This window comes from Phoca vitulina, unplaced genomic scaffold (genome assembly GCF_004348235.1).
Source record: "Phoca vitulina isolate PV1807 unplaced genomic scaffold, GSC_HSeal_1.0 scaffold13, whole genome shotgun sequence".
Taxonomy (NCBI): Eukaryota; Metazoa; Chordata; class Mammalia; order Carnivora; family Phocidae; genus Phoca; species Phoca vitulina.
Genome location: NW_022589716.1, coordinates 31115337 through 31143286, shown reverse-complemented (window position 1 = coordinate 31143286; position 27950 = coordinate 31115337). Strand labels below are relative to the sequence as shown.

Here is a 27950-nt window from a genome sequence, read left to right as displayed (position 1 = left end):
AATAGATTGGGTGTCCCAATTACTCGCTAGCCTTATTTGAAACTATAGTATATTGGACATTTTCTTGAATATTGACATTTCTACATTGTTCTAAAAACAATCAAATGAATACACATTCATCTTAATTTTACATTTATCCTTAAGCACTGAATTTATTGGCAAATTACATTTTGTAGATGTTGCTATTAAATGGTCTATTTGTAAGTATAGTGATTCAAATAAAAATACTTTATTTATATGTCATTTATACTTTATTAATTTATGCTTAATTTATAGATATTCCAGGATCAGAGGCAACTGGAGGTAAGGCTGATTTATAAATTCTGATTCTTCTTGTCTGGATAGAAAAGAACACAAACATTTTTAGAGTACACGAAGTTGAACTTTTATTTGGAAAGTTGAATTTCTTGTATAATGAAAATATTTTTAAACCATACATATTCATAAGCATAATACAAACACCACCTACAATACAAACACATTTTAATAAAGTTCTATTGTATTAATCTAGCCAAAAAAAGAAAAGTAATCAGGTGAACCAGTTCTACATACCTTTTATCTCTTTTGATGATGTAATCAAACAATTTAAGACACAAAACAAAGTAAGCTTTGGCTCAACCCTACTTATTTCACTATGGGAACACTAGGATATATACTACCACAGATTACAAACCCAATCCCTTTATAATCAATTTAAAATTGTTACAAGAATCATATCTTAATGGCATGTAAACATATTTAGGGCTTCAATTGGCAATTATGTTTTAAATGCTTAGAAAAACACACCAACATTTCTCATTATTGTTCTCTCTTTATCTCATCTCTTCCATGAATACAAAATAGGAAAAAAATATTATTTGAGACTTCCAGCATAATTTCATTGTGCTTTACACTTTTATAAACATGGGTACATCTAAAATATCAGATGCCTTTATACTAATAGAATAATCCACCAAATTCACATTTTCTACAAATACACATGCAAAATCAGTGAAAAACACTTTTGTATAGCAAAGACCCTGCTTAATTGTTTTCTGATTAATAATTTTGATGGCATGTGCAAATCATACTGCTCACTGAACAGTAGATTTTATTTCCTGTAGATTTGTTTTTCTATAAAAATATATTTATGTGCTCACAGGAAAAAAGTTGAGTTGGTATGTGTGGGGTGGCTTTTGATACATCGTTAGATTAAAGGTTTGTTTATGAAGTTAAAAGGCATCTTAGCTTTTATCGTTTTCAAATTTTTCTTCATAAAAAAGAACACCCTGTGACAAAGATAAGGTAACTGAGATAATCATTAGCACTTTATAGTTGAGACAGTATGAAGCAAAGGGGTCAAGCAACGTGCCTAAGGTTTATGTACAAAATCAGTGCTGGAACCAGGAAGAGAACTTGGATTTTCCCAACCCTTGGACAATTCTCTAGGAACTCATTCCCACCAACAATCCTTGAGATTATATACAATCTATTACATTAAAGTAACATTGACAGTTAACAGAGAAAGTTAGTTACGAACCAATTTCTTCTGCACTGAAGATCCCCAGTAGAAGCCAAATGATATTAAGAAAAGGTACGAAGAATAATAGCAAAAGGCAGTGATAATGCAATGTCATTTATCCTATCTGTGAGTTTTGGTCATTGAGAAAATATGAGCAGGAACATTCCTATTACTCAGACTGCTAAAGGGAAACATTGAAGTCTAGGAAAATGAAACACTTCAGTACTTGCATTAACTTCTAACTTAAAGATTATCAAATTTATAATAAATCTACACTCTAATGCTTTTTGGAGATTATTTCCAACCTGCATGATTTTCTTAAAACCTTTTTGGCTGATGACAAAGAAGAGGAACTAGAAAAACAGCAGAACTACACTCAGAAGTCCTAACCTTGGCCTCATCAGTAGCTGAGTACCAGGAATTCCTCCCAGATAAGTCAAAACATGATGATTCTTCCTCCAGAAAAGTGCTTTAGAAATCGGATGGGGATGAAGCTCAAGGTGCACTGCTGGATGTGTGGATCCTCATACATAGGGTGAGGACCAAGATACCTTCCCCTTTGGAAACTCTTTCTTCTGGGAGTTTGGTCAAATCCTGAGCCCATGACACATTGTTTTAAATCATTCTTTTGCTGCCTATATATTTTGGAGGACACACAATGTTTAAAATGACAATTAGATACTCCATGTGGATTCCTGCATTGACCATTATAAAAACATCCCTAATCTTGGTCCGCAAGAAATACAGTGGGCTGCATAAATCAAAGTCAGGATTTAACAATATATGGCCACAGCTACAGTTCAAAAAATAAAGGAAAAGCTGTGAGTCACTTTCACTTAAACATAATTAAGAATTTCATGGTAGGGTTAACAAATGTTTCCATAAAGTGAGAAGTTGAACACTGAATTTTACTGGCATTCATGCACAGTCCTTCATAATATTTTTAAACCATTTTCATGTACAATTTTAGAAGGACTAGTAGCCCACACGCCAGGAAATTAATTCCCTGAATTTGTACTGACTTTGACAGAGAGCAAAGAGAGCCCACCCTGAAGATGTTTAAAATGTGAAAGGCAAACATATGTATGGAAATTTCTACCGTAAACAGTTCTTTTTTCTTTTGGGGGCCAGGGTAAGAATATACTCAACAATAAAAACTTATTTTGAAAAATAGGAAAACATTTCCAATATTTATATGATCTTTTATTTTGAGACTGTCGCAGAAAGCAATATAAGAACAAAATCCAAATGCTCTATACAAAGTCTTCAGTTTTGGAGGCTCATGCTATTGGCACGTTATCTCACTATATACTCCAGCTGTACAGACATGCCTGTTAATGGTCTTTTTCTCACTTCAAAATAAAACACATCTATATTTTAAACTGTGTAAATATTAACATAATATGTACAATGCATTCATGAAGTATATGCGAGCATACCATCATATAAACACAGAAAAAGGGTAAAAGCAGTCAATTTAGAAATGGAGATATTAACTAGGTTTAGCTATTAGGCTCTAGCATCATGGATAGCTTGGCCTGTTCTTTCATAAGATAACCTTCTGACCACCACTTCCTTTGCAGCTGAATTTAGTCCAAGGAAAAAAAACAAAAAAAAAAAAAGAAAAGAAAAAAGAAAAGATGGTTCTAGATGCCAGAACTGATAGACATAAAAAAAATTCATGTTGAAACTGAAAAAGTTAGCATTCTATTTTAACATGACCATCTCTGGGCAAACAGGCGCTCAATAAATACGAGTTGATTGTTCACCTAAGACTCCTGCTACTAACAATTTAAATAATAGATTTAGACTGTATATATTCAATGAACTGCTTTAATAAGACATTCATATTCCTCTTTACATTTTAAATAACCAGTTTGCTTACCATCTTTTTACCTGTAGTGAAGCAAAGTCACTAAGACAGTTCTCAGAGACTGAATACAAATGTGCACACAGAGAAAAACCCACAAGGTAGCAACAACTATGCAAACACAGTGAACAGTAAATCCAGGCAAAAATGGAGTACACTGAATTGATACTTTGGGTTCAGTTGAGGTGAATCTAAATACAGGATATGTTTTGTGTTCTGAATTTTCAGCACCTGAAAAACAAAACAAAACAATATAGGCCTATAGTGCTTGGTATTTTATTTTTTCAAGGCAGTGCTGTTTTTCTCAACATAATTGCAAGATGTTCGAATTCTGGATGAAATCTTTTGCCAATACGTTTCTATTCCTACGTGAAAGTTCTTGCTCCCTTGAACAGATAAATATGGAAGGTTGGTATGAACCACTGATGTTGTTTACATGGGATACATTTATGCTCGGAGTGGAAATGTTGCTGTAGAACTTCCATTGCTTTCAACAGATCCTTTCTCCTTAGATCCAGCATAAGCACCGATAAATGATCCATCTTCATTGAACAGACCGTGGTCGCCTTCTCCATACTGGACTAAGCTGTCGGCACTTTCTGTGGCCTGCATATCCCTGGTAAGGGATCGAAGGCTTCCTTTGAGAGGTTTTTCATCACTGTCACTACAAAACAAAGAATCGTTCAACAAAATCTGAGATATTCACATAAAGCAAGACTCATGCAGTAGTGCTAATAGGTCTTAAAATTTTCAAGACATTCACATTAGCATTGCAGACACATAAACCCTAAATGACCCCTTCACAAATAAATGCTTAAAAAGTCATAATCAGTTTGCGTCACACTGAGTAATTGAGAAACTGTTTTCTATTATTCACAATACTTCTGCTTCCCTTTAAAATTGGGAGGTTTGAGACATGCAGACATTCAGTCTGCCGACATACATAGAGGATAATGTTATTCCCTCTGAGTTCATGAACTTTTGGAACTCCCAGTCATCAAGTCTTGATCTTTTGTCTTTACCTTTGATCCTGTACATACCCCTAAATCCTTCCCCAAATTTCTCTTTTGATTAGGGTAATCAGTCAAATTCTGTTTCTGGTAACCAAAGAACTTTCTTTGATATAGTTTATAAACTCAAGTTTATTGAAATTTTTTAAAGATGGCTGGCATTTTTAGAACCTAAATACTACAAGTATCCTAAATTTATGGTTTGGGTTTTATTCTTCAACAAAAATAACTCTTGAGTTAGTAAAATGTCTATAAAATGATATGGTCATCTAAATTTCTGGATCAAGATTTGTTTTTAAGTACTAACTACTATCAAACTATAAATGTGTACATCCAATTAAATGATTCATAAAATTTTAACAAGGATGAATTTGGCCAAAAAATATATATATATAATTAGAATGTGATTAGCACTGTGCAATTTTAGGTAATCAATGTTGTTCATCAGATAGATCCATCTCTCAGCTTCCTGGGAACAGGGCAGGGTGGCATTTCTCTGTCTTTCCCGAGTTATACATTGTCATATGACTTGCTTTGGTGCAAGAAAAGTGAGCAAAAGTGGCATGTGTCACTCTGGAGCCCATGCTCAATTTGCTATGTTCTATTTCTCCCGCTGCGGTGCTCCTGGATGCTCATCTCCCAGCTAGCGCTCCTCAGGGATCAAGATGAACGGAGCCATCTGTGTGGGATACGTAACTTGAGAAAGAAAAAGATTTTGGAGTTGTTTTTGACAGCAGCATAACCCAGGCTATCCTGACTCATAGAGTAATTGGCTCCTGACATGGGATGCTTATAGTTACAGAAACACAAAACAAAAACAAAAATATGGCATTAGCTTAGGGACCAGGCAACAAGTAGTGAAGAAACTATTACCAGAAGCTGGAAGGATGACAATTCATGTCATGAGCGAGAACAGCATCCAGTAAAACTGTCTCCTGGGATAACTTGGAGATTAGATCATTTTCTGGATGAACACATAGTTTTGGGAAAAGACGATGGGAAACATTAAGGGATTAAAGAGATTTAATTAAATTATTAATAAATAATTATATTAATGGGATGCCAGGTGAAATAGTGCAGGGGGTGATTTTATCTTTCTTTTTGTGTGCAATGCCAGTTTTTTTAAATTAAAATATAATGTATTATTTGTTTCAGAGGTACAGGTCTGTGATTCATCAGTCTTACACAATTCACAGCGCCCACCATAGCACATACCCTCGCCAATGTCCATCACCCAGCCACCCCATCCCTCCCATCCCCCTCCAATCCAGCAACCCTCAGTTTGTTTCCTGAGATTGAGTCTCTTATGGTTTGTCTCCCTCTCTGGTTTCATTTTGTTTCATTTTTCCTCTCTTCCCCTATGATCCTCTGTCTTGTTTCTCAAATTCCTCATATCAGTGAGATCACATGATACTTGTCTTTCTCTGATTGACTTATTTCGCTTAGCATAATACCCTCTAGTTCCATCCACATTGTTGCAAATGGCAAGATTTCATTTTTTGATGGCTGCATAATATTCCATTGTATATATATACAACATCTTCTTTATCCATTCATCTGTTGATGGACATCTAGGCTCTTTCCATAGTTTGGCTATTGTAGACATTGCTGCTATAAACATTGGGGTGCAGGTGCCCCTTCGGATCAGTACATTTGTATCTTTGGGGTAAATACCCAGTAGTGCAATCACTGGGTCATACGGTAGCTCTATTTTCAACTTTTTGAGGAACCTCCATACTGTTTTCCAGAGTGGCTGCACCAGCTTGCATTCCCACCAACAGTGTAGGAGGGTTCCCCTTTCTCTACATCCTCGCCAACATCTGTCGTTTCCTGACTTGTTAATTGTAGCCATTCTGACTAGTGTGAGGTGGCATCTTTTTAAAGAGGCAGCAGAGTGTGGGGGGATGAGTTTTTGAACAAGGCATTATCATAGTTTTCTTGCCTATAAAATTGAACTATTAATATTTGTCTTTCAAATATATTTTGAACAGTTGCCATAAGCCCCTAATGATTCTTGCCTCATGGAATTTGAGCCACAATTTGTAAATTTGTAAAGTTCTTTCTTTCAGTCTCTCTTCTTCCCTTCCTTTTTCCTTCTCTCCCTCCTTCTCTCCCCTCTTTCCTTCCTTCTTCTCCCTCTAATGATCCTTATTCTGGAAAGAACTTAAAGTGATTAATCAAGAAATATAAAAATATAAAGAGCTTTGATTAAGTGGAAAAAATAAGAATTAGTACAGAGCAAAGTAGAGCCTATAATGAGGCTCAGGTGTACATTGGTTAACCCAGAACAGCTCATCATAATGCTCTGTCATTGATTATAGTAATGGATCCAGGGATGGGCCAGTTAGAGTCAGTCAGGTCTCTTTTGCGATATGAATTTGGCCTCCTGTGTGCTAAAGGCTGTATAAGCCCGGGCGTTGCAAGCTCTCTTGCCTGCAATATACAGAGGACCTGACGGAAAACAAGGACGTCCCAAACAGGAAGGGCTAAGAAACAGAGATGGTTGTGGAAGGGGTAAGATGGTGAGCAACAACAGGAGAATGGGAAGTTGAATGCATCCTCAAGAGCTACCCCGCTCCTCCAGATACCAGACAATTAATTCCTCCCAGGTATGACATTCTTCTCCACCTTAAGTTTGGTCATGCTCCACCCAGTAGTTTACAGTAACACAATCCATTTCATTCTTTACAGCCTATCTTATCTCTTTGGATGATCCATTATCAGCATCCCTTCAAGGCAGACAGAGCTGCTCCCCTTTTTGCACTCTTACTCTCTTTACCTAATTACAGTGATTTGCAGAGATAAGTTTTTTCCCTCTGCAGACTAGGATCTGTAACTTATTCACCTTTGTAAATCTAGACAGTAAGTGCACAGAATACATGTTTACGGATATAAATTGGATACAACCTGGGCCCATAATGGCCATGCTGAAGACTTCAAGATGTTTTAATACTCCAAATAGATATTCACTCTAAATAAAAATAGTGAAATAGTGTCCTTTTGCATAGCACACAGAGCTTTAAGAAAAGTCTCCCAGCACACACATCTACCTAGAGTGTGGCTACACACACCCCTGCACCTGGAGGTCGGCTGCTCTCTCTTAAGCAGGTCCTATTTTTGCAAACTATTCTTTAAAAAGGCATTACAGGGCGCCTGGGTGGCTCAGTTGGTTAAGCGACTGCCTTCGGCTCAGGTCATGATCCTGGAGTCCCTGGATTGAGTCCCGCATCGGGCTCCCTGCTCGGCAGGGAGTCTGCTTCTCCCTCAGACCCTCCCCTCTCTCATGTGCTCTCTCTCATTCTCTCTCTCTCAAATAAATAAATAAAATCTTTAAAAAAAAATAAAAAATAAAAAAAATAAATAAATAAAAAGGCATTACAATATAGTAGTGTAACCTTTATTTTAAGAATAAATACTTGTTCGTTTTTGTATTTTTAAGCTTATAACCTGATCAGTACATGTTTTAATACATTTTAAAATGGAACACTGTTTACCTGTATTCACCAAAGGTTTCATCTTTTACTGACTGAACTTCTGGATCTGGATGCAGATCTTCCTTTTCTTTCACTAAAAAACAAATAGGGGAAAGTAACACAAATAATTTTTAAAGACATACTAACTGTGTTGTTAAAGATGGATAATCAATGAGAACAGCATTGCTCCAATTTTTTGATACTAGTAAGTCAAGTTTTTTTCTTTGTGGTTGTATCTACAATCCATTAGTTACCTCCTTGTTTATGCAAAAAAGGGAAAATGATCTCCTGGATTCTCCTGATTTGTCATCAGAATTACAGCATGTTGCAGATCTTCACGTGGCTATTCAGTATTATGTGGGCAACAAGTCTTACTGGAAGAGTCAAACTTAGTTATGGTTTCTTAATGGAGACCAAATTACTAGATACACATTTTATTATCCAAAACTTTTTGATGATGTCATAGGCTCCTACCAGATCTATGTCACTAAGCTAAAGTGATTAAAAGTCAACCATTTAGTTGTTCTGCTCTCTCTCTTACTCATAATTGCCTCAAAAATCAGAACATTCAGGTCTATAGTGACATTTTAAATTTGATTTATTCCTAATAGTGGGACACAGGGCAAGGGGGCTCTTGTTTAACTTTACTAGGAAAACTCAAACAAAAATCCTGATGTGAGAGGCGCCTGGGTGGCTCAGTTGGTTAAGCGTCTGCCTTCAGCTCAGGTCATGATCCCAGGGTCCTGGGATCGAGCCCCACATTGGCTCCCTGCTTCAACAGGGAGTCTGCTTCTCCCTCTCTCTCTCTCTCCCTCTGCCCCTCCCCCTGCTTGTACTCTCTCGCTCACTCGCTCTCTCTCTCAAAATAAATAAAATTAAAAAAAAAAAATCCTGATGTGGGAAACAAAGGCAAAAGAAATGTAGCTTACATTAAAATCTCCTTAGAGCTTACAGCCCACTGATAGATACCTGAAACATGGAGAACATGACCTTCCTCAAGGCACTCGTGGCTGCTTTAGAGCCTTAACCTTTAAAAGGAACCTTATCTTGGCAGCAGCTGGCCCCTCGAGGCCCTGAAAGCCTTGCTTCCAGATTCCTTGGAGACTTGTGCTATCCCTCACCCCCACGAATTAAAAAGTATACAATCAGTCACTGCTCACAATCCCAGCATAGCAATTTCTGCCCACAGGTCCTGTCCCATGAGCAGGGAAAGGGTTAAGGTCTAGGCAGGAGAGATAGGAGGCCCCTGACTCCCCTGACCAGGCTTGGAAACTATTCCTGGCAGGTGGAGATGCTGAGACAGAGCGGAACAAGAGATAAGGGAACAAACCAAGATGGCAGAAGACTCTCAAGGCCACGGGCTTCCCAGTCCATTCTCAATAAAAGCCTGCCCCTAAAAGTCCTCAGTGGCAACCCTGTCGGGACCCCTCTCACTCTGAGAGCTTTTTTCTTTCCTTTCTGCTCTCACCTTCACTTAATAAACTTTCACTTCACTTCACCCATTTGTGTCTGCAAGATTCATTCTTTGACTCCATGAGACAAACCCAGCAACCCTGTAATGATCCTTCTTCATGGCATCTTTTACTACTACTTGCAGAGACCTAAGGGATTCTTTTAGTTGTCCTATAATGTGAAATGTTGACTTTTTTTTCCTTTTCTTTTCTTTTTCTTTTTTTATTATGTTATGTTAGTCACCATCATTAGAATTTGGAGAGGGTCACACTTCACAAGTGACTATTTGTTGGGGATCCTCAAAAAGGAATGCTATGTGTCTTTAAATTTTCCAATTAACTAGGACATTTAATCATTGAAAATCTAATTCATAATAATTCAGCCCTCATAGGAAAAAAAAAAGAGATCTATGATTGCATAAATTTCCATGCATAAATTGCATTAGATGTTGTAAAAATTTAAAAATTATGCTCTTCTTTGATTGTTCAATATACATATAGGTTCCCAATAAATATTTGTTAAATGAATAATAAGCCAATAAAAGAACTTCTCACTAATCTGAACATCATCAAACTAATAACAGTGGGATCTAAATCTTTCCTCTTATATAAAAGCATCTTGAACACTAAGCAATAACAATAACAATAATAATAATAGCAACAACATAATATGTATATCTAAAAGATAAATTTGGAAGTTGAATTAAATTAAAGCCAACTGTTATATTAACTCTGATGGTTTTTATTTACATTTTATGTACATTAATTCAGGAGGCAGTGTATCTAATATATGTCATGGTAATAAAAAATGCATTCCCAGCAATGATTAACTCTAGTAAAGCTGACTAGTGGAGACAGTACTATTAGAAGGTACTAGTGAAAACATTCTCTGGGTCACAAATACATGACAAGGCATGCTGTAAATAGGTCCTTCCTCTTAAAATATGTGTGTGTGGTTTAGTGATCTGTGTTTAACATCTCTGATATTTTACAGGCAGAAAATAGAAGGCTGGAAGTATTATATGCCTCGTTAGAGACTAGTAACCACCTGAAAATAATATTCTAGACCTTACATCCTTTGGTTAGTTAATACAGGATTTTTTTTTCCCTCTCAGTACATTGCATATCTATTGTGCTACCATAAATTTGACTTAAATGTGTAATTTAAAAAATAAAAGATGTCTCTGAAGAATGCCTCCTAGAAAATACTATTTAATAAACTGAAAGTATATTACTATATTAAGAAACAGCTTTACCTGAGTACTTTCCACCTCTGTTCCTCTTCACAAAGCAAACAGTTAACAGTATTAGTGTGAGAAGAGCAATTGCACACATCAATCCAATAAACCAGCGTTGAGTGGAGATGTCATCGTATAAACCGGCGTATTCTGTTGTACAAAGAGAAGTCACACGTTGAATGCTAGAGACCGTCTTTGGGATTATGCCCCCTTTGGGAAAATGAAACATCATTTTTAAACATACAAAATAGCATCCGTTTTATTTTTCCTTTCAGTGACCCTAGAGGGAATGTGATTTAAAGGACATTTCATTGGAAGAATACTGATAAATCGTTCATTCTGTATTTAGAAAGGGCCCTCTCAAGTTGCATTTGACTCTGAGGATGAAAACCAAAAAGGGATAGTGGAGGCAGACTGAGTGAAACACAGAAGCAGCGCAAGCAAGCAAAAGCATAAGCTGCCTTGGTTATATGCAGATCGCCGTGGAGTTTCTGCGGGTTTTACTCTGTTTTGGTTTTCTGTTTAGTTTTGTTATTAACATGTGTTAATTGGCAGGAGGTATTTTTTTTAGTCAACTACTCTGGCAAAAACAATAAGGAATATGTTGGATCTTTGTGGAACATTTTTCATTTTGATAATTTTAAAATGCTATGACGAGCACTGGGTGTTATACGCAACTAATGAATCGTTGAACGCTACATCAAAAACTAATGATGTACTATACACTGGCTAAACTGAACATAACAATAATAAAAAAATGCTATGCCAAAACAAACTGAAACTGTTATCTCTGTAACTAATGTACTCCATATTTTTATCTTTAATACAGGAAGTATGTAAAATTAAATAATCTACAAAACAGATTTATTGTCTAAGAATGCCCCAAATACAATCTCACGTCTCACCTCTCCCTCTTGTCTCAATTACATCTTCAAAAATGCTATTGTTATCAACCCAATTCTTAGTCAATAGGCGAACTATATGTTCAGCTCCCGGCTCAAATACCTCTACTGGGTGAGTCTTTTGAGTAAGATTGACTCCTTCTGGTATCTTCCCGATACTTTTACCTAAGAAATGTACACAGTTAAATCATATAAATCGTAATCATTGAAAAGCAGGACATGAAAAGAAAAGAAAACAAACAAACAAACAAAACACTGTTATTTGAGAAGAGAGCCATTTGCAGCATTTTTTTTTCTCAGATAGCTTTTGAATTACTAGGGGAGATCAAGAAAATCAACATTTCGAGATTTCCTTTCTTAATATACTGAAATGGAGGAAATGAAATTAATTTAATTCATGTCCTTTAAAGATGACGTACTTGTTGATGAAATGGTACTATAAATCTGCCTGGTTACATGAATGGTTCAAAACCAAACACAGACTTCAAAAAAATTATACAGTGTCATTTTGTGCAATTTGAACTTTCACAGACCTAGCAGGAAACTAAACATGGCCATTCTGGCTTATTTTTGAAAGCAAATGACATTATAATTTTAAATATATATTACTTTTTTTGTCTTGGTCTTCTCTATAAATATTGATGGAATAGTATCATAAGAAGGTCATATATTAAATACTTGAAATTTGTAGAAACATAAGCAGGTTTATAGGTACATAAAGTACAGGTTTATAAGTACCTTTAAATGAAATGCACTGAGATTTTTTTAAATATTATGAGACATTAATACTTTTAAAAAAGAAAGATGACTGTATCAATATATTAACTGTAGAATCTCATAGTAGCAGATAAAAATGAGTTGAGTGTAATTAAATATACATTTAACTTCGGATGTTGCAACAAAACATGTAAAATATTTTTGTATTTGATCCATAGTTTTGCTGAGAATCAACTCAACATAGTAAATGTAAATAATTTACACTGAAAATAATATATGCCATGTTGAGAATATTAAAAGTTATGAAACCCTGTTTCAAATGGGTATATGCCACACATTAAAATCTGGTTATAACTTTTAACCATAAAACAGAAATTGATGATATAGTTACTGATAACAGAAGGGCTTCATTAAAAAATGTCACCATGGGAGAAATAAGGCCAATCATATTAGTTGAACAAAGCCTTTAAGATTGAGCACCACTGAAATAGAACACAATTAATTTTGACTTTGGAAAACAGAAATATTAGTATAACATTAAATAGTGCAAGCTTTTGAAAAACAGTGCAAAGCAAGTGTTTTGTTCAAACCAGCAATGACACAAATATTTCTGATTAGCTCCATCATCTTCCCCCTCTTAGACTATGGAATGTGAGCCACCTCAAAATCAGAGTGACAACCAGAAAATAAAAAATAAATAAATAAATAAATGCTTGTGTATCAAATCCTATTTTCTGAATAAATGTCAGATGACCTTAAAATGTGCTATCTAGGCAGAGCAAGGAGAAGAAAGATACGCAGAAATAGATTCCAATTTGCACAAAAGTTATTTTTAGAGTGTTTAGTGATATCAAGATTTATCTCCTCAGTGAAAATATGTATGTATTTTTCCTTTTCCAAAGATCATGCTGAAATCCAGTGGCAAAAAGAGATTATTATAGTTTCTTTCCTGCAAATATGGCAAGATATGCCTACAGAAGAGAAAGCAGTGTCAACGGGCAAAGGGGCAGTAGCTGAAAATGCAGAATTCTGAAAAAGAGCACAAACATACTAGTAAGGAACATCTTCAAATTCCTGAGACATAGGGCAGTGAAGAACTAGGCTGTAAGACACTCAAGCACATTAGCTGCATCTTTAATTTGCAATGAAGATGCAGCATCATTTATAAAACAACACAAACAGCATTTTCCATCTGCTAAAAACAGTTTTTCCAACATGAAGGCGACCAAACTGAGATTTTCTAAATACTTCCATATATGCATATGGTAACTATAACTATTGTTAAGAGAATTTTATGAATTTTTTTTCTTACCTGCTGCAAATTAGCAATAATGGGATTAGCATATCTCATGCATATTATGGTTTTGGTTCTAACAAAATAGCAACCCTCTCCATTCCTTAAACCCTGTTTTGAAAAATACAGAAGTCACATATTTAGATTACTACTCTTCTGACTTCTTTTCTCTGTATTGAACACTTGACGCCACTTTGAACTCTTGAGAAATAAGATCCTTTTAGTTACTAAAACGTTTTCAATCATCATCTTTAAATCTCTCTTTTGAGTAGGTAAATGAGTTCTTCATTTCACTTGGTGTCTCATTTGTCCTTGGGAACAATGTGCGGGTTTCTTGGAAGAAACTCTTTGAGTATACATACTTTTCCCATAAAGGGGAGTTTTGAGTACTTCGGGTATCTAAGGAAAACGTAAGTCCTTCATTAGGTAGACACAGTAGGGACAATAAGAAGGAGAAACAGACAGTAAAGGTCAGAGCATAACCATTCACACACAAACCTGCTTTGACAGTGATTCACATACACTTGAATATATTTTATAATAATATACATATTTTATAAGTGACAACTTAGTTTTTTTCATTACTATTTTCTTTTTCCATTGACTGACTCAATCTTTTTTTTTTTTCTAATCTAAAATTTGGAAACCCATCCAGGACAGTGTCTGACACATAGTACATGATGAGCAAATGATTCTATCTGCCTTCCTGCCGTCTCCTTTTCCTTGTTCCCTCCATCAAATATCCTTCTAGGTCTGATCGACTTGAATCCAACACAGAGCCCTCTTTTTTAACTTACTAGTGTGTGCAGCAGTTCCTCTGATTCATTTCCTTTTTATGCTCTGCCTTCTTAATTTTTTCTCCTTTTAAGTTCAGCAAGAACATTGCTAAAATCATAATTGTCGAAATAATTTGGGAAGGGAAATGGGTCTGGGTTGGAGAAAAACAAAACAAAACCGAAAAGTGCAATTGAATTTGGAGAATTCTACAAATTAAATCAGAGGTTAATGGGCCATTTCCAAGCCAGTATTTGGCATCAACTGGTAGACAGTAAAATAAAACTGCTACATAAATATATATATATATATATATATATAAGCCAAGACATGGAAGAGGAATGTATTAGATCATTGTTACAAAACGTCCACCAGGGCAAGAGGCAAATATTTTTCTGTATGAAAAGACTTCCAAAAGAAAAATATCCCTCTAGTAACCTTATGAATAACTTCATGACCTTACATACTCCTATTTTAATTAAGTAAAATTATAGTTCCTGACCTTACATACACTGAGGCTATAGTTTCACTGCTGTTGTGTAGAAATCCATAAATTGAGTCAATGTGAACTTTACAAACAAGAGAAATAAATTCTGTATCTATATCAGTGAAAAACAAAAGGTCAGACAGATTGAGATCACAATCATTTCTAATTTACAATGACTAGCTTGGTACAGTCCCTTCAGAGCAGTTTAAAAAACAGCACACAGAAGCCTCCTGCACTTACCCCCTTCTCCTAACGTGGAGCTTTCCTCTGTGACTGGTTTTCCGCAGCCCTTTGAAGTACAAGCCCTCAAGTAGAATTTGTACTTGGTAGTTGCATTGAGGTTTGAGAGACGCCAGCTGGGCTTGAATGGAGTTGTAATGTTGATATCATTCAGTTCTCCAAGTTCATAGGTGTCATTTACTAAAGAAATAAACAGGAACAACAGTGCCTTAGTTCACGTTATGTTGTCCCTTATTTTTGATTCTGTGTTTGGAATTCATGTCCTCAAAGTCTAAAACTTTCTGTGATTTCAGTTCCCTAATTTCCATTTTGAGATGATGCTTAGATGTGAAGAACTGTTGGACATGGAAGGCACCATGATTAAAAATGACTTGATTTCCTCTAAACATGTTGTTTTCACCCAAATGGCACAGCCGCACAAGAGCAGAGTCCATTCTGAGTAGTGGTCCAAAGACAACTCTTTAATGTTCTTAACACAACCTGCCTACACCAGCGGGCTACTCACAGAGGATTCTACAAACAGTACATTTAGGGTTGAGACCAGAGCACGTGTCAGACACAAGGAGGCAGTGCAGTGTGGAAATTATGTGAGCTTTGAATTTCCGTGACATCATTTACTTACTCTTTTCTTTAGCATGTTTCTTAATTCTCAAAGCCACTCATATGTAAGTATTAAATATACGTCTTCTGGTACCTACTGACTTCTTCTAAAACAGGGATTGCCAAGCCTTCCTGAAAAGAACTAGACTGTGAATATTTCAGCCTTGGTGAGCCACACCATCTCTGTCTCAGCTACTCAGCTTGGGCCACTGTGGTGAGAAGGCAGCTACAGACAAATGTAAATGACATGTATGGCCTGTTTATGAAAACAGGCCACAGGCTGGATTTGGTCTGCAAGCCGATTTACAGACCCCTTTGTTGTAAGGAAGTATGCCAGCTTACAAACCGTGATCATTAGAATCTCAGCAGAGCAAAACAAATACTCAACCAAAAATGAAGTATTAACAGGTGAATCCAGGGGCACCTGGGTGGCTCAGTCAATTGAGCATCTGACTCTTGGTTTCAGCTCAGGTCATGAGCTCATGGGTCATGGGATCCAGCCCTGTATCGGGCTCTGCACTCTGCATGGAGTCTACTTGGGATTCTCTCTCCCTCCCTCTGCCCCTCCTGCTCAATGTTCTCTCTCAAATAAATAAATAAATAAATAAATAAATAAATAAATAAATCTTTTTAAAAAATAGGTGGATCCAATTCAGATATCTACTTACTTATCTGATACTGTAATAGATAGCCAGTTAAGTTTCCATTCAATTTCTTAGGTAGTCCCCAGGTTAAAGTGGCGGTGTCTTTATCAACTTTGATGACCTTGAGAAAAGCTGGTTGTTCAGGTACTAGAAAACATAAGACCAAGAAGATAATTGGTAAATTTCTTTAAAAAAAAAAAAAGAGCTCCATTAGATTCCAGTTTTCCAAAGAAATTGAGAAGCTAACTCATATGAAGTACATATTTATTAACTACTAATAAGGAGGTAAATGTTTAATTTGGCCATTGGATAATACCCATTGTTGGTATTATTCTTCACTGTTATTCTTACCTCCTTCTGGTGTTTGAAATATATAAGGCTCACTCTCTGGACCAGCTCCTTTGGAATTATAGGCTAAGACTGTTAAGTGAAATTCACTAAAGGCATCTAGGGAAGGAACCATTCCATAGTTTCTTTGTCCTGAAAATCTCAGAGTGTTTACTTCTTTGGGATGTGCTCTTCCATCCAACAGACTTTTTGTTTTCCACCAATTTATCTGCAATGGAAATAGGAACCCTTTAACATACCAACCATGGTGGCAGATTCTCTTCTAGCTTCTTCTAAGATCAGTTCTTATTTGCATTTAACATATTAATTCAGCAACAAGAAAATCTATGATAAAAACCTGATATCCTTTCAGATGTCCATGTACTCTGTCCTTTGGAATTGTTGACCAGGTAACTTTAACTAATGTGCTGTTTATAACATCCACCCCATGGATCACTGGAGCTGTATCAGGATCTGTTAAGCACATAAGAATGGTGAGCTTTCAATACCCTCAAATGTGATTATTAGGATCCTTTTCAAAAGGTGATTTTTCATATTGCTTAATCTGAGCACAGCACTCTTATGAAATCAATTCCAAATAGAACCAAGAGAGTTTCTCATTACAGAGGAGTTTCAGAGCCCAAATAGGTTTCTAGGAGAAGATAGCTTATACCACACTGAGAAATGCAGCTTTCCAGGTGGATACAGTGTGGGCATGTAACTGGAACCAGTGGCCAGTGAAATATTCTGTGGGCATCTTGCCTTTAGAAGCAGATGAACTAAACAATATAACCAAAATTACTTGAGAGCTTGATCAGTCTATTAATAACAACAGCTAACATTAACTGAGCATATGCTATGTGTAGGCACTGTTCTGAGCAACTCACTCACTGGACTGGCTCACATAATCCTTAGAACAACCCTATAAAGTGGTATTATTATCCCCATTCTATAGGGGAACTAACTACAGAGGAATAAACCAAATGCAGAGCAGCCAAGACTAATAATATCTTAGCTCACAGTGATATGCCCAGTGTAATTTTATTTGGGTAGAAAGATTTAGATAGCAGGTATATAAGGAGTTAGTAATTTCACATTCTCAACCTGTTTCCATTCTTGGATCAAAATACTACCTTGGATACTGGAAAAACAATGAGAATAACTCCTGTGTAGTGACATGGAATACACCATCTTTCCTTTTTTTAATCTATTTGTGGCAGTTATTATGGTATAAGAATTTAATAATAAGCGTATCACTACTACCTCAAAACAGTGTGTGTGTGTGTGTCTGTGTGTGTGTGTGCATGCGCAGCATGTACGTGTGTGTTTGTAATTCTATAGACAAATCTCAGTCCGTATCTCATCTGCATTAGGAAGGTTCCAAAAATATAACTGAGGCCAGGGATGACATCAGGTGGCTGTTAGAAAGTCTCTGACAAGTAAGGACAAATGTAACTGGAAACATGACAGTTATGCTGCTTAACTATTTGTAGTGATGAGTACTGGTCTTTGATTTTTCATATAGAAATAGCTTTACTGGGAAATAGAATAAAATTAAAACTTTTTAACATAATTCCTTACCACTCTATAATGATTGGCTATCCTGCAGTCAACCTTAAATTTCTTATATCTCCCACAGCTAGTACATCCTCTTTGAATGCAGTAGTTGCTCAAAAATGGTCATCAACAGAAATGCAATATACTTGAAAGAAATTGCTCTTGAAGTGCTTAGCAGTTTCAGGCACATCACTTACAGTCTTCTCCAGAATAGAGAATCACTGACTGAGGCTCAGGGCCGGAGCCAAGGTGATTGATGGCTTGGACTTGGACATCATAAGGAGCATAGACAGTAGGCGTCATCACCCGCAAGGTGTGGTTTGTGACTGTTTCTTCTTCCCACTCCACGGGGGCTCCCTGTGGCTTCCAGGTCACTCTGTACTCCAGCCCTGGTCCATTCTGCTCCATGGATTTCAAAGGCTAAGACAGAAGGCAAGACTCATGTAGTGTGATCACAGATATGCTGAGTCAGAGACGGTGGCAAGCCGCTCCAAATGGCAATAAGAAACACCACAATAGAGGGATCCTGTCTTGGAAGATTTTAAATCCCCTTCTTTGGTTTAGAAACACTTGTGAAAATTTTTGTCTTTCTGTAAGTTTAGGTTTGAAAGTTAGTCCCTCACCTCCCTAAGCAGTAAGAAGCCCACAATTTAGATGCCTTGATTATGCCCTTGTGATTAAATCTCACTGTTCATATATGAAAGAATTTACTAAGAAATTCCACAGAGGATTTTTGCTTTTGTCTATGCTTTCCTCTATACTCTACTTTTTTACTCCCAAAGAACTGGAAGATACAGAAAGGACATGATCATGAATTGTATGGTTGTGAAAGAGATATCCCATGACTTTTTAGTCAGAACTCTTTCTACCTGACTCCATCCATCCTTCTCCATCTGCCTTCCAAGAGAAGAGAGAGATTGAGTAAATCTTTATTTCTGGATAATACGCATGTTATACATTAGTGCCTAGAAGATATAGCTCCTCTCTCTAATAAAATAATTCCCCAGCTTCTTGACTATTTCTTTAAGAGAGAGTCCTCCCCACCCCCTAACCCCATCCCCACTTCCACTTTCTTTTGCTGGATAGGAAAATTTAATGAAGGAATTTCTAGTATAGGGAATTGGTTATTTCCACTTTAGTTTTTTTAATTAAGCAAGATTTTAATTAAAAAAATTAATGGGATTTAAGTCACCTGTTTCATTTCAAAAATGGGAATATGCATTCCAATGAATCATATATAGACTACATAAAAAAATGTGACTTAAGTCCTAGATTATAAGGTTCACTTATATAAACAGTAATTTTGTCTATATATTTATGAGTAATTCAATAATATCATATATATCGGGGAGCCTGGGTGACTTAGTCGGTTAAGCATCAGACTCTTGATTTCCACTCAGGTCATGTTTTCAGGGTCATGAGATGGAGCCCCGCCCCAGGCTCTGCACTGGGGGTGTGGAGCCTGCTTAAGATTCTCTCTCTCCCTCTGGCCCTCCTCCCACTGCTTGCTCTCTCTCTCTCAAAATAATAAAATAAAATAAAATAAAATAAAATGAAATAAATAAAATAAAATAATGTCCTATACAATGTTTTCTTACAGAATTTGCAATGCTTCTTGACTCAATCTAAGTTACTAAAATATTTTTAGATGGACTGGTTGGAATTAGGTTGAAAGTAATGCTGTACCAGGAAAACAATTTCAAGTCTATGCTAACTCCAAGGTGAATATTTAAATTAGCTACGAGAAAAAAAATCAAAACAAAACCTTTCTGAAATTTCACATCATTATTTATACTTTGCATTCTAAGTTTTGCACCAAGATAATTTTCACTACCATACAGATATAAATCCACCAGGGGCTTTAGCAGTGCCCAGATGAATCAGGCCACAAGCTTTTAGTTTCATACTGCAATCTGGAATTACAATTTCCTTCAGTCTCTACCAACAATAAATGAGTACAAATAAAATTATTCAATTTACACATGTTTTGTTCCAAGGAAAGGAGCTACATTTAATAAAGCTCTCCTGTAAATTTTAAAATAAAACTGCCACCATAACTAACACTTTTAAGAAAAATCTTATCTAAATTACCAGGCCCTTTGGTGCCTAGACTCTGGAAGAAACAGCAGGAGAATTTTGTATTTGCTTTCAGACAACGGGCAACAAAACCACAGCAAATTCTTAAACAGGCCCCCAACAAAGATAGCAGACCAGAGGAGCCAAAGCAGAGGTGGGAGTGGGGGTCTTCTTTTCATCACTGACTGAGCGCATGACATCTGGGGAAGGTCATTAAAATGAGAGTCCCAGCTTCTCTCTATGAAATGTAAGGCCGATACCATCCAGCTCCTGTCTCCCTTCTGAAGGAGTGCTGAGGATTAATGAGCTGATGTTGGTGGAACATGGTGTGCTTCTCTGAGGAACTGACCTGATAATTACATACTATTATTTTCAGCTAACCAGTTATATCATCTATCTTATGGAAATTGCTAGGGAACTTAAGAGAGAAAAAGACAGATACTCTACAAGAATGAGATATTAACATAATTTCAGATTATAAATTAAGCAATTATGAAGACAGTGTGGTAGCAAATATGTGTGGCCACAAATTCAAGGAAAGAAATGATATTCTTGAATATACTTAGATTCTGTGTATTACCAATTTTTTTCCAATTTTAAATTTGCAAAACTTAATTTCACTGAAGTGGGAAAAGTGGGTTAGTGTTGATATAAAAATACTGAGTGAAAAAAAAATCAGACTAAACTTTATACATCCTAAAATTCTTCCCAAAATCGTATCTGGAAAGAGGTTTAGAAATAAATTAGTATATTCCCACATAAATTCAAAAATGTTCTACATTTGGGGCGCCTGGGTGGCTCAGTAATTAGGCTCAGGTCATGATCCCAGGGTCCTGGGATCAAGCCCTGCATCAGGCTCCCTGCTAAGCGGGGAGCCTGCTTCTCCCTCCCCTACTCCCCCTGCTTGTGTTCCTTCTCTCGCTCTCTCTCTCTCTGTCAAATAAATAATATGTAAAATTCAATGAATTTAAGGTTGGAAGTCTATTATTAATCAGAATGTCTGAATGGTAATCTATATTCAAGTAGGTTAAATTATTTGCTCATGAATATGTCCACAGAGAGGGGGAGAAAGTTACCCGTTGTTACGGAAGGAATTTAGAAATGACACTCAAAACAATTAAAGTTCTCTGAACAGATATAAAATTTTACACCAAATTCAAAGACAAAAGTCTATTTCATAACCTTTAATAGAAATATGTAAAGGGGTGAAAAGTGCAATTTGAAGTCCAAAGATACCTATGGTAGGTTTGTTGATTTCTAGTGGTATTCTAGTGGTATGGTGACATGCGAGACGGCCTACCACCCTGACCTCAGTTCCTATATCTAGAAAAAGGCATTAACGACAAAGCTGTTCTCAGAAAAGAGCACACAAAATGCTTAATAGTGCTTAAAAGGAGTGGTTATTTATTTGTCAGACATCCTTCTGATATGCATAATATTTATTAGACCATGTACTAAAATTTAGGAAAGTTTTTCAGTATTTTTTGAACAAGAGACGATTTAGAATATTGGTTGTAAAAATACTAGGAATCTGAAACTTTTGATAATGGATTGCAATTAAATCAACCTGTATAACCTTCCTTACATTATTTACCACTGTTTAACTACATCTCATAACATTCTAATCACAATGATCTGTGAAATATACAAATGAAATATATTTATAAAACATACAAATCTTATATCTTTGTTCTTAAAAAACATTTTTCTATCATTACACTTAGCATGTAGACCTAAAAGAAAGAAAAAAAGAACACAAAGTAGTGTATAACACATTAGAGAATACACACCTCCCATTTTATAATCATTTCCTTGGGTTGAGAGGCTTGAACCCTTATGTTTTGCGGATTCTTGTCTGGAGCTGAAAAATTGTAAGTATTAAAATTACTTTTTGCAATTTTATGGTCCATAGATAAATCAGCATATCATCCCACCTCCCCCTAAATCGGATTTTTAAATAACTTTGATTGTATTCATTTATTTCTATCTAGCCCAGTTTGTAAAGACTTTTCACCAGCTTTATTGAGAGACAACTGACATAAAACACTGTGTAAGTTTAAGGTATACAATGTAATAGTTTCATATATGTGTGTGTGTTTATAGATCTGTGTGTGTACATATATATATATATATCTCCAATCTATAGATAGACATTTTATATTTATGTGTATATATTGTAAAATGATTACCACCATAAGGCTAGTTAACACATCCATGGCCTCACAAAGGCGGCTTTTAAATATATATTTTATTTAAAGGAGTAAAACCATATGTATGAAGTGATATTATTATTATTCAATGGGAAGTAGAAGATTTACTTTAGATATCTTCATTTTAAAACTGCTCTTTAAGTTTTTCAACCTGCTTTTTTTAAAATAATCCTAAACCTACTTTTTTTTAATCCTTTTTTTTTTTTTTTAAGATTTTATTTATTTGACAGAGAGAGAGAGACACACAATGAGAGAGGGAACATAAGCAGGGGGAGTGGGAGAGGGAGAAGCAGGCTCCTGGCTGAGCAGAGAGCCGGATGCAGGGCTCGATCCCAGGACCCTGGGATCATGACCTGAGCTGAAGGCAGACACTTAACGACTGAGCCACCCAGGTGCCCCCTAAACCTACTTTTTAAATATACGTTTTAATTTTAAACCTGCTTTCCTTTTTCTATTAGAATTATTGTTAGAAATGTGTGTTGTGAATATCTGCCTCTAAGCTAATAAAATTAAACATCATCATGTATTAATTTCAACAGCCACCTGTTAGGGACAACAAAAAGGTAACAGCAGATAATGTGCCCATGAAATATATTCAAATGGATCCATTTAATAAGAAAGGGCTAAGTGTAGTTTTAGTGCCAAATGCAACTTACATTTCAATCACACAAGTATCTGATTCAGTCACTATCTCTTCTTGCTTTTTCCTCAATCAAAAATAGAAATTATACCCTAGCTTATTTATTTTGCCCCAGGGAAAAAAACAATAATACCATGCTATGATCACATTGTTGACCAATGACAATTAAGAAACACAAATTTTAGTATTAATCATTCTTGAGATTTAAAAAAAAAATCCTGGAAATTTAGATAGATATCAGATATCTATTTAGATATTGAGAAACAATAAATACAGTAAATGTATAAAAGTAATGATATGAAATAATTAAGGTGCCTACAATGAATAAAATGTTTTATTTCAGAAAGTTGAATAAAGGAGAGAAAGAAAGATGGCGGAGGAGTAGGGGACCCTATTTCAACTGGTCCCCGGAATTGAGCTGGATATCTACCAGACCACTCTGAGCACCCACGAAACCAGCCTGAGATGTAAGAAGATCTGGATCTCTACAAACAGAATATCGCAGGCAGTTGGTTTTGAGGTAGGAAGCGGGGAGCCGTGATTCCGCGGGCAGATTTCGGAGGATAAACGGCAGCAGGAGGGTGCCTGGACTTGGGGATCCTACACCGCCGGTGAGTGACAGCCTCGCGCGCTGCGGACGGGCACAGACTCGGAGACCGTAGCAGCGGGGAAAGGACTTTAGGGCAGCCCCCGGGGTAGAAAACCAGACTGGTGGGGTCGTGCGTGCGAACTGGGAGCTGCTGGCGGTTTTAGAAGCACAAAGGGCAGAGATGTGCCCCGACCTGGAGGCAGGACTGGGGGTGCTGCGGAGGGGCGCACAACCCAGGACGCTGCAGTTTATAGCAGCACGGACAGAAACGGAGACAGTGTGGCCTGGAGGGCTCACTGAAGAACAGACTGCGGTCTCTCTGCTCTGAGGCAGAAGGTTGGAAACGGTCTCTTCTGCTCTGACTCGCGGAAGAGACGCGGAAAGCCGCTAGGGAAAGCCGCCAGAGAACAAAAGCTCCCAAAACTGATTCCCACTGAGCCCATCCCCTGCCACAGGGGGGCAGGGCAACTCTGCCCAAACAGGGTTGCCTGAGTAACAGCAGGGCAGGCCCCTTCCCCAGAAGACAGGCTGGGAAAATAAGAGACCAGCAACCCTAAGGTCCCTAGAAAACAGGTGCATCTTGCTTGGGTTCTGGTCAATAATTTGGATTCTATACATTCCCTCAACCACCCATCAACAGAATGACTAGGAGGAGGAACCCCCAAAATAGAAAAGACTCAGAGATTATGACTTATGCTGCAGATTTACAAATGGATGCAGATATAACCAAGATGTCGGAGATGGAATTCAGACTAGCAATTGTGAAGACAATTAATGGCAACATAGATCTCTAAGGGCAGAAATGAAAGCTGAATTGGCAGAACTTAAAAATGCTATCAGTGAGATCCAATCCAGTCTAGATAATCTAACAGCTAGGGTAAGTGAGGCAGAAGAACGAATAAGCGACCTGGAAGACAATATAATAGATAAAAAGGGAAAAGAGGAGGCCAGGGAAAAACAACTCAGAATCCATGAAAATAGAATCAGAGAAATAAGTGACACCATGAGGCGTTCCAATGTCAGAATAATTGGAATCCCGGAGGGAGTGAAGGGAGAGAGAGAGAGGACTAGAAGATGTATTTGAGCAAATCATAGATGAGAATTTCCCTAATCTGGGGAATGAAACAAACATTCCCGTCCTAGAGGCAGAGAGGACCCCTCCCAAGATCAAGGAAAACAGGCCAACACCCTGGCATGTAATAGTAAAACTTGCAAATCTTAGAACCAAGGAAACCATCTTAAGGGCAGTTAGGGGGAAGAGATTCCTTACATACAGAGGGAGGAACATCAGAATAACATCAGACCTATCCACAGAGACCTGGCAAGCCAGAAAGGCCTGGCAAGACATATTCAGAGTACTAAATGAGAAGAACATGCAGCCAAGAATACTTTATCTGGCAAGGCTGTCATTTAGAATGGATGGAGAGATGCAGAGCTTCCAAGCCCGGCAGAAACTGAAAGAATATGTGACCACTAAGCCGGCCCTGCAAGAAATATTAAGGGGGGTTCTATAAAAGGAGAAAGCCCCCAAGAGTGATATACAACAGGAATTTACAGGGACAATCTATAAAAACAATGTTTTCACAGGCAACATGATGACAATTAATTCATATCTTTCAATAATCACTCTCAACGTGAATGGCCTAAATGCTCCCATAAAACAGCACAGGGTTGCAGATTGGATAAAAAGACAGGACCCATCCATATGCTGTCTACAACAGACTCATTTTGAACCTAAAGATACATCCAGACTGAAAGTGAAGGGATGGAGATCCATCTTCCATGCCAGCAGACCTCAAAAGAAAGCTGGGGTAGCAATTTTTATATCAGACAAATTAGATTTTAAACTATAGTCTGTAATTAGAGACACAGAAGGACACTATATCATTCTTAAAGGGTCTATCCAACAAGAAGATCTAACAATTGTAAATATCTATGCCCCCAACATGGGAGCAGCCATCTACATAAGCCAACTGTTAACCAAAATAAAGAGTCATATTGATAACAAATACATTAATTGTAGGAGACCTCAATACTCCACTCTCAGAAATGGACAGATCATCTAAGCAGAAAATCAACAAGGAAACAAGAGCTTTGAATGATACATTGGACCAGATGGACCTCATAGATATTTACAGAACATTCGACCCTAAAACAACAGAATACTCATTCTTCTCAAGCGCACATGGAACTTTCTCCAGAATAGACCACATACTGGGTCACAAATCAGGAACTAGAGAAAAAGCAACAAACGATGCCTAAGCCACGCATTAGAAGAGAAATCATTAAAATTAAAGCAGAGATCAATGTATTAGAAACCAGAAACACAGTAGATCAGATCAATGAAACTAGAAGTTGGTTCTTTGAAAGAATTAATAAGATTGATAAACCACCAGCCAGACTTATCCAAAAGAAAAGAGAAAGGACCCAAATTAATAAAATTATGAATGAAAAGGGAGAGATCATGACTAACACCAAGGAAATAGAAACAATTATTAGAAATTATTATCAACAACTATATGCCAATAAACTGAGCAATCTGGATGAAATGGAGGCCTTCCTGGAAACCTATAAGCTGCCAAGACTGAAACAGGAAGAAACTGACAACCTGAATAGGCCAATAACCAGTAACGAGATTGAAGCAGTGATCAAAAACCTCCCAAAAAACAAGAGTCCAGGGCCTGATGGATTCCCTGGGGAATTCTACCAAACGTTCAAAGAAGAAATAATACCTATTCTACTGAAGCTGTTTCAAAAAATAGAAACAGAAGGAAAACTTCCAAACTCATTCTATGAGGCCAGCATTACTTTAATCCCCAAACCAGGCAAAGACCCCATCAAAAAGGAGAATTTCGGATCGATATCCCTGATGAATATGGATTCCAAAATCCTCAACAAAATCCTAGCTAATAGGATCCAACAATACATTAAAAGGATCATCCACCACGACCAAGTGGGATTTATCCCCGGGATGCAAGGGTGGTTCAACATTCGCAAATCAATCAATGTGATAGAACACATTAATAAAAGGAGGGAGAAGAACCACATGGTCCTCTCAATTGGTGCAGAAAAAGCATTTGACAAAATACAACATCCTTTCCTGATTAAAACTCTTCAGAGTATAGGGATAGAGGGAACATTCCTCAAGTTCATAAAATCCATCTATGAAAAACCCACAGCGAATATCATCCTCAATGGGGAAAAGCTGAGAGCCTTTCCCTTAAGATCAGGAACACGTCAAGGATGCCCACTCCTGCCACTATTGTTCAACATAGTACTAGAAGTCCTAGCCTCAGCAATCAGACAACAGAAAGAAATAAAAGGTATTCAAATTGGCAAAGAAGAAGTCAAACTCTCTCTTTTTGCAGACGACATGATACTTCATGTGGAAAACCCAAAAGACTCCACCCCCAAATTACTAGAACTCATACAGCAATTCAGTAATGTGGCAGGATACAAAATCAATGCACAGAAATCAGTTGCTTTCTTATACACTAACAACGCAACTGTAGAAAGAGAAATTAGAGAAACGATTCCATTTACAATAGCACCAAAAACCCTAAGATACCTCGGAATAAACCTAACCAAAGAGGTAAAGGATCTATACTCTAGGAACTACAGAACACTCATGAAAGAAATTGAAGAAGACACAAAAAGATGGAAAAATATTCCATGCTCATGGATCGGAATATAAACATTGTTAAAATGTCTATGCTACCCAGAGCTATCTACACCTTCAATGCCATCCCAATCAAAATTCCAATGACATTTTTCAAAGTGCTGGAACAAACAATCCTAAAATTTGTATGGAATCAGAAAAGACCCCGAATCGCCAAGGAAATGTTGAAAAAGAAAAACAAAGCTGGGGGCATCACGTTGCCTGATTTCAAGCTCTATTACAAAGCTGTGATCACCAAGACAGCATGGTACTGGCACAAAAACAGACATAGACCAATGGAACAGAATAGAGAACCCAGATATGGACCCTCAACACTATGGTCAAATAATCTTTGACAAAGCAGGAAAAAACATGTAATGGAAAAAAGACAGTCTCTTCAATAAATGGTGCTGGGAAAATTGGACAGCCACATGCAGAAGAATGAAACTCGACCATTCTCTACCACCATTCACAAAGATAAACTCAAAGTGGATGAGAGACCTCAATGTGAGACAGGAATCCATCCAAATCCTAGAGGAGAACATAGGCAGTAACCTCTTTGACATCGCCCACAGCAACTTCTTTCAAGATACATCTCCAAAAGCTAGTGAAACAAAAGCAAAAATGAACTTTTGGGACTTCATCAAGATAAAAAGCTTCTGCACAGCAAAGGAAACAGTCAACAAAACAAA

At 36.9% G+C, this 27950-nt stretch overlaps 1 protein-coding gene across 13 annotated transcripts in view; it reads right to left on the bottom strand.

The window, feature by feature from the left end:
* Positions 1–360: 360 nt before the first annotated feature.
* The window catches only part of CHL1 (cell adhesion molecule L1 like), a 207054-nt gene continuing 179464 nt past the window's right edge, over positions 361–27950 (bottom strand). For 12 of the 13 annotated variants that reach the window (XM_032411794.1, XM_032411789.1, XM_032411792.1 and 9 more), the window contains 10 exons: positions 21952–22022; positions 18283–18505; positions 16887–17002; positions 16553–16757; positions 16226–16348; positions 14958–15137; positions 11449–11610; positions 10562–10693; positions 7876–7948; positions 361–4035 (listed from right to left, as the gene is read on the bottom strand). In XM_032411794.1, coding sequence (XP_032267685.1) covers positions 3819–4035; positions 7876–7948; positions 10562–10693; positions 11449–11610; positions 14958–15137; positions 16226–16348; positions 16553–16757; positions 16887–17002; positions 18283–18505; positions 21952–22022 — 1502 coding nt within the window. In that variant the 3' untranslated portion in view covers positions 361–3818. The remainder of the gene's footprint in view (positions 4036–7875; positions 7949–10561; positions 10694–11448; positions 11611–14957; positions 15138–16225; positions 16349–16552; positions 16758–16886; positions 17003–18282; positions 18506–21951; positions 22023–27950) is intronic. The other variant, XM_032411797.1, reaches the window with a different exon arrangement.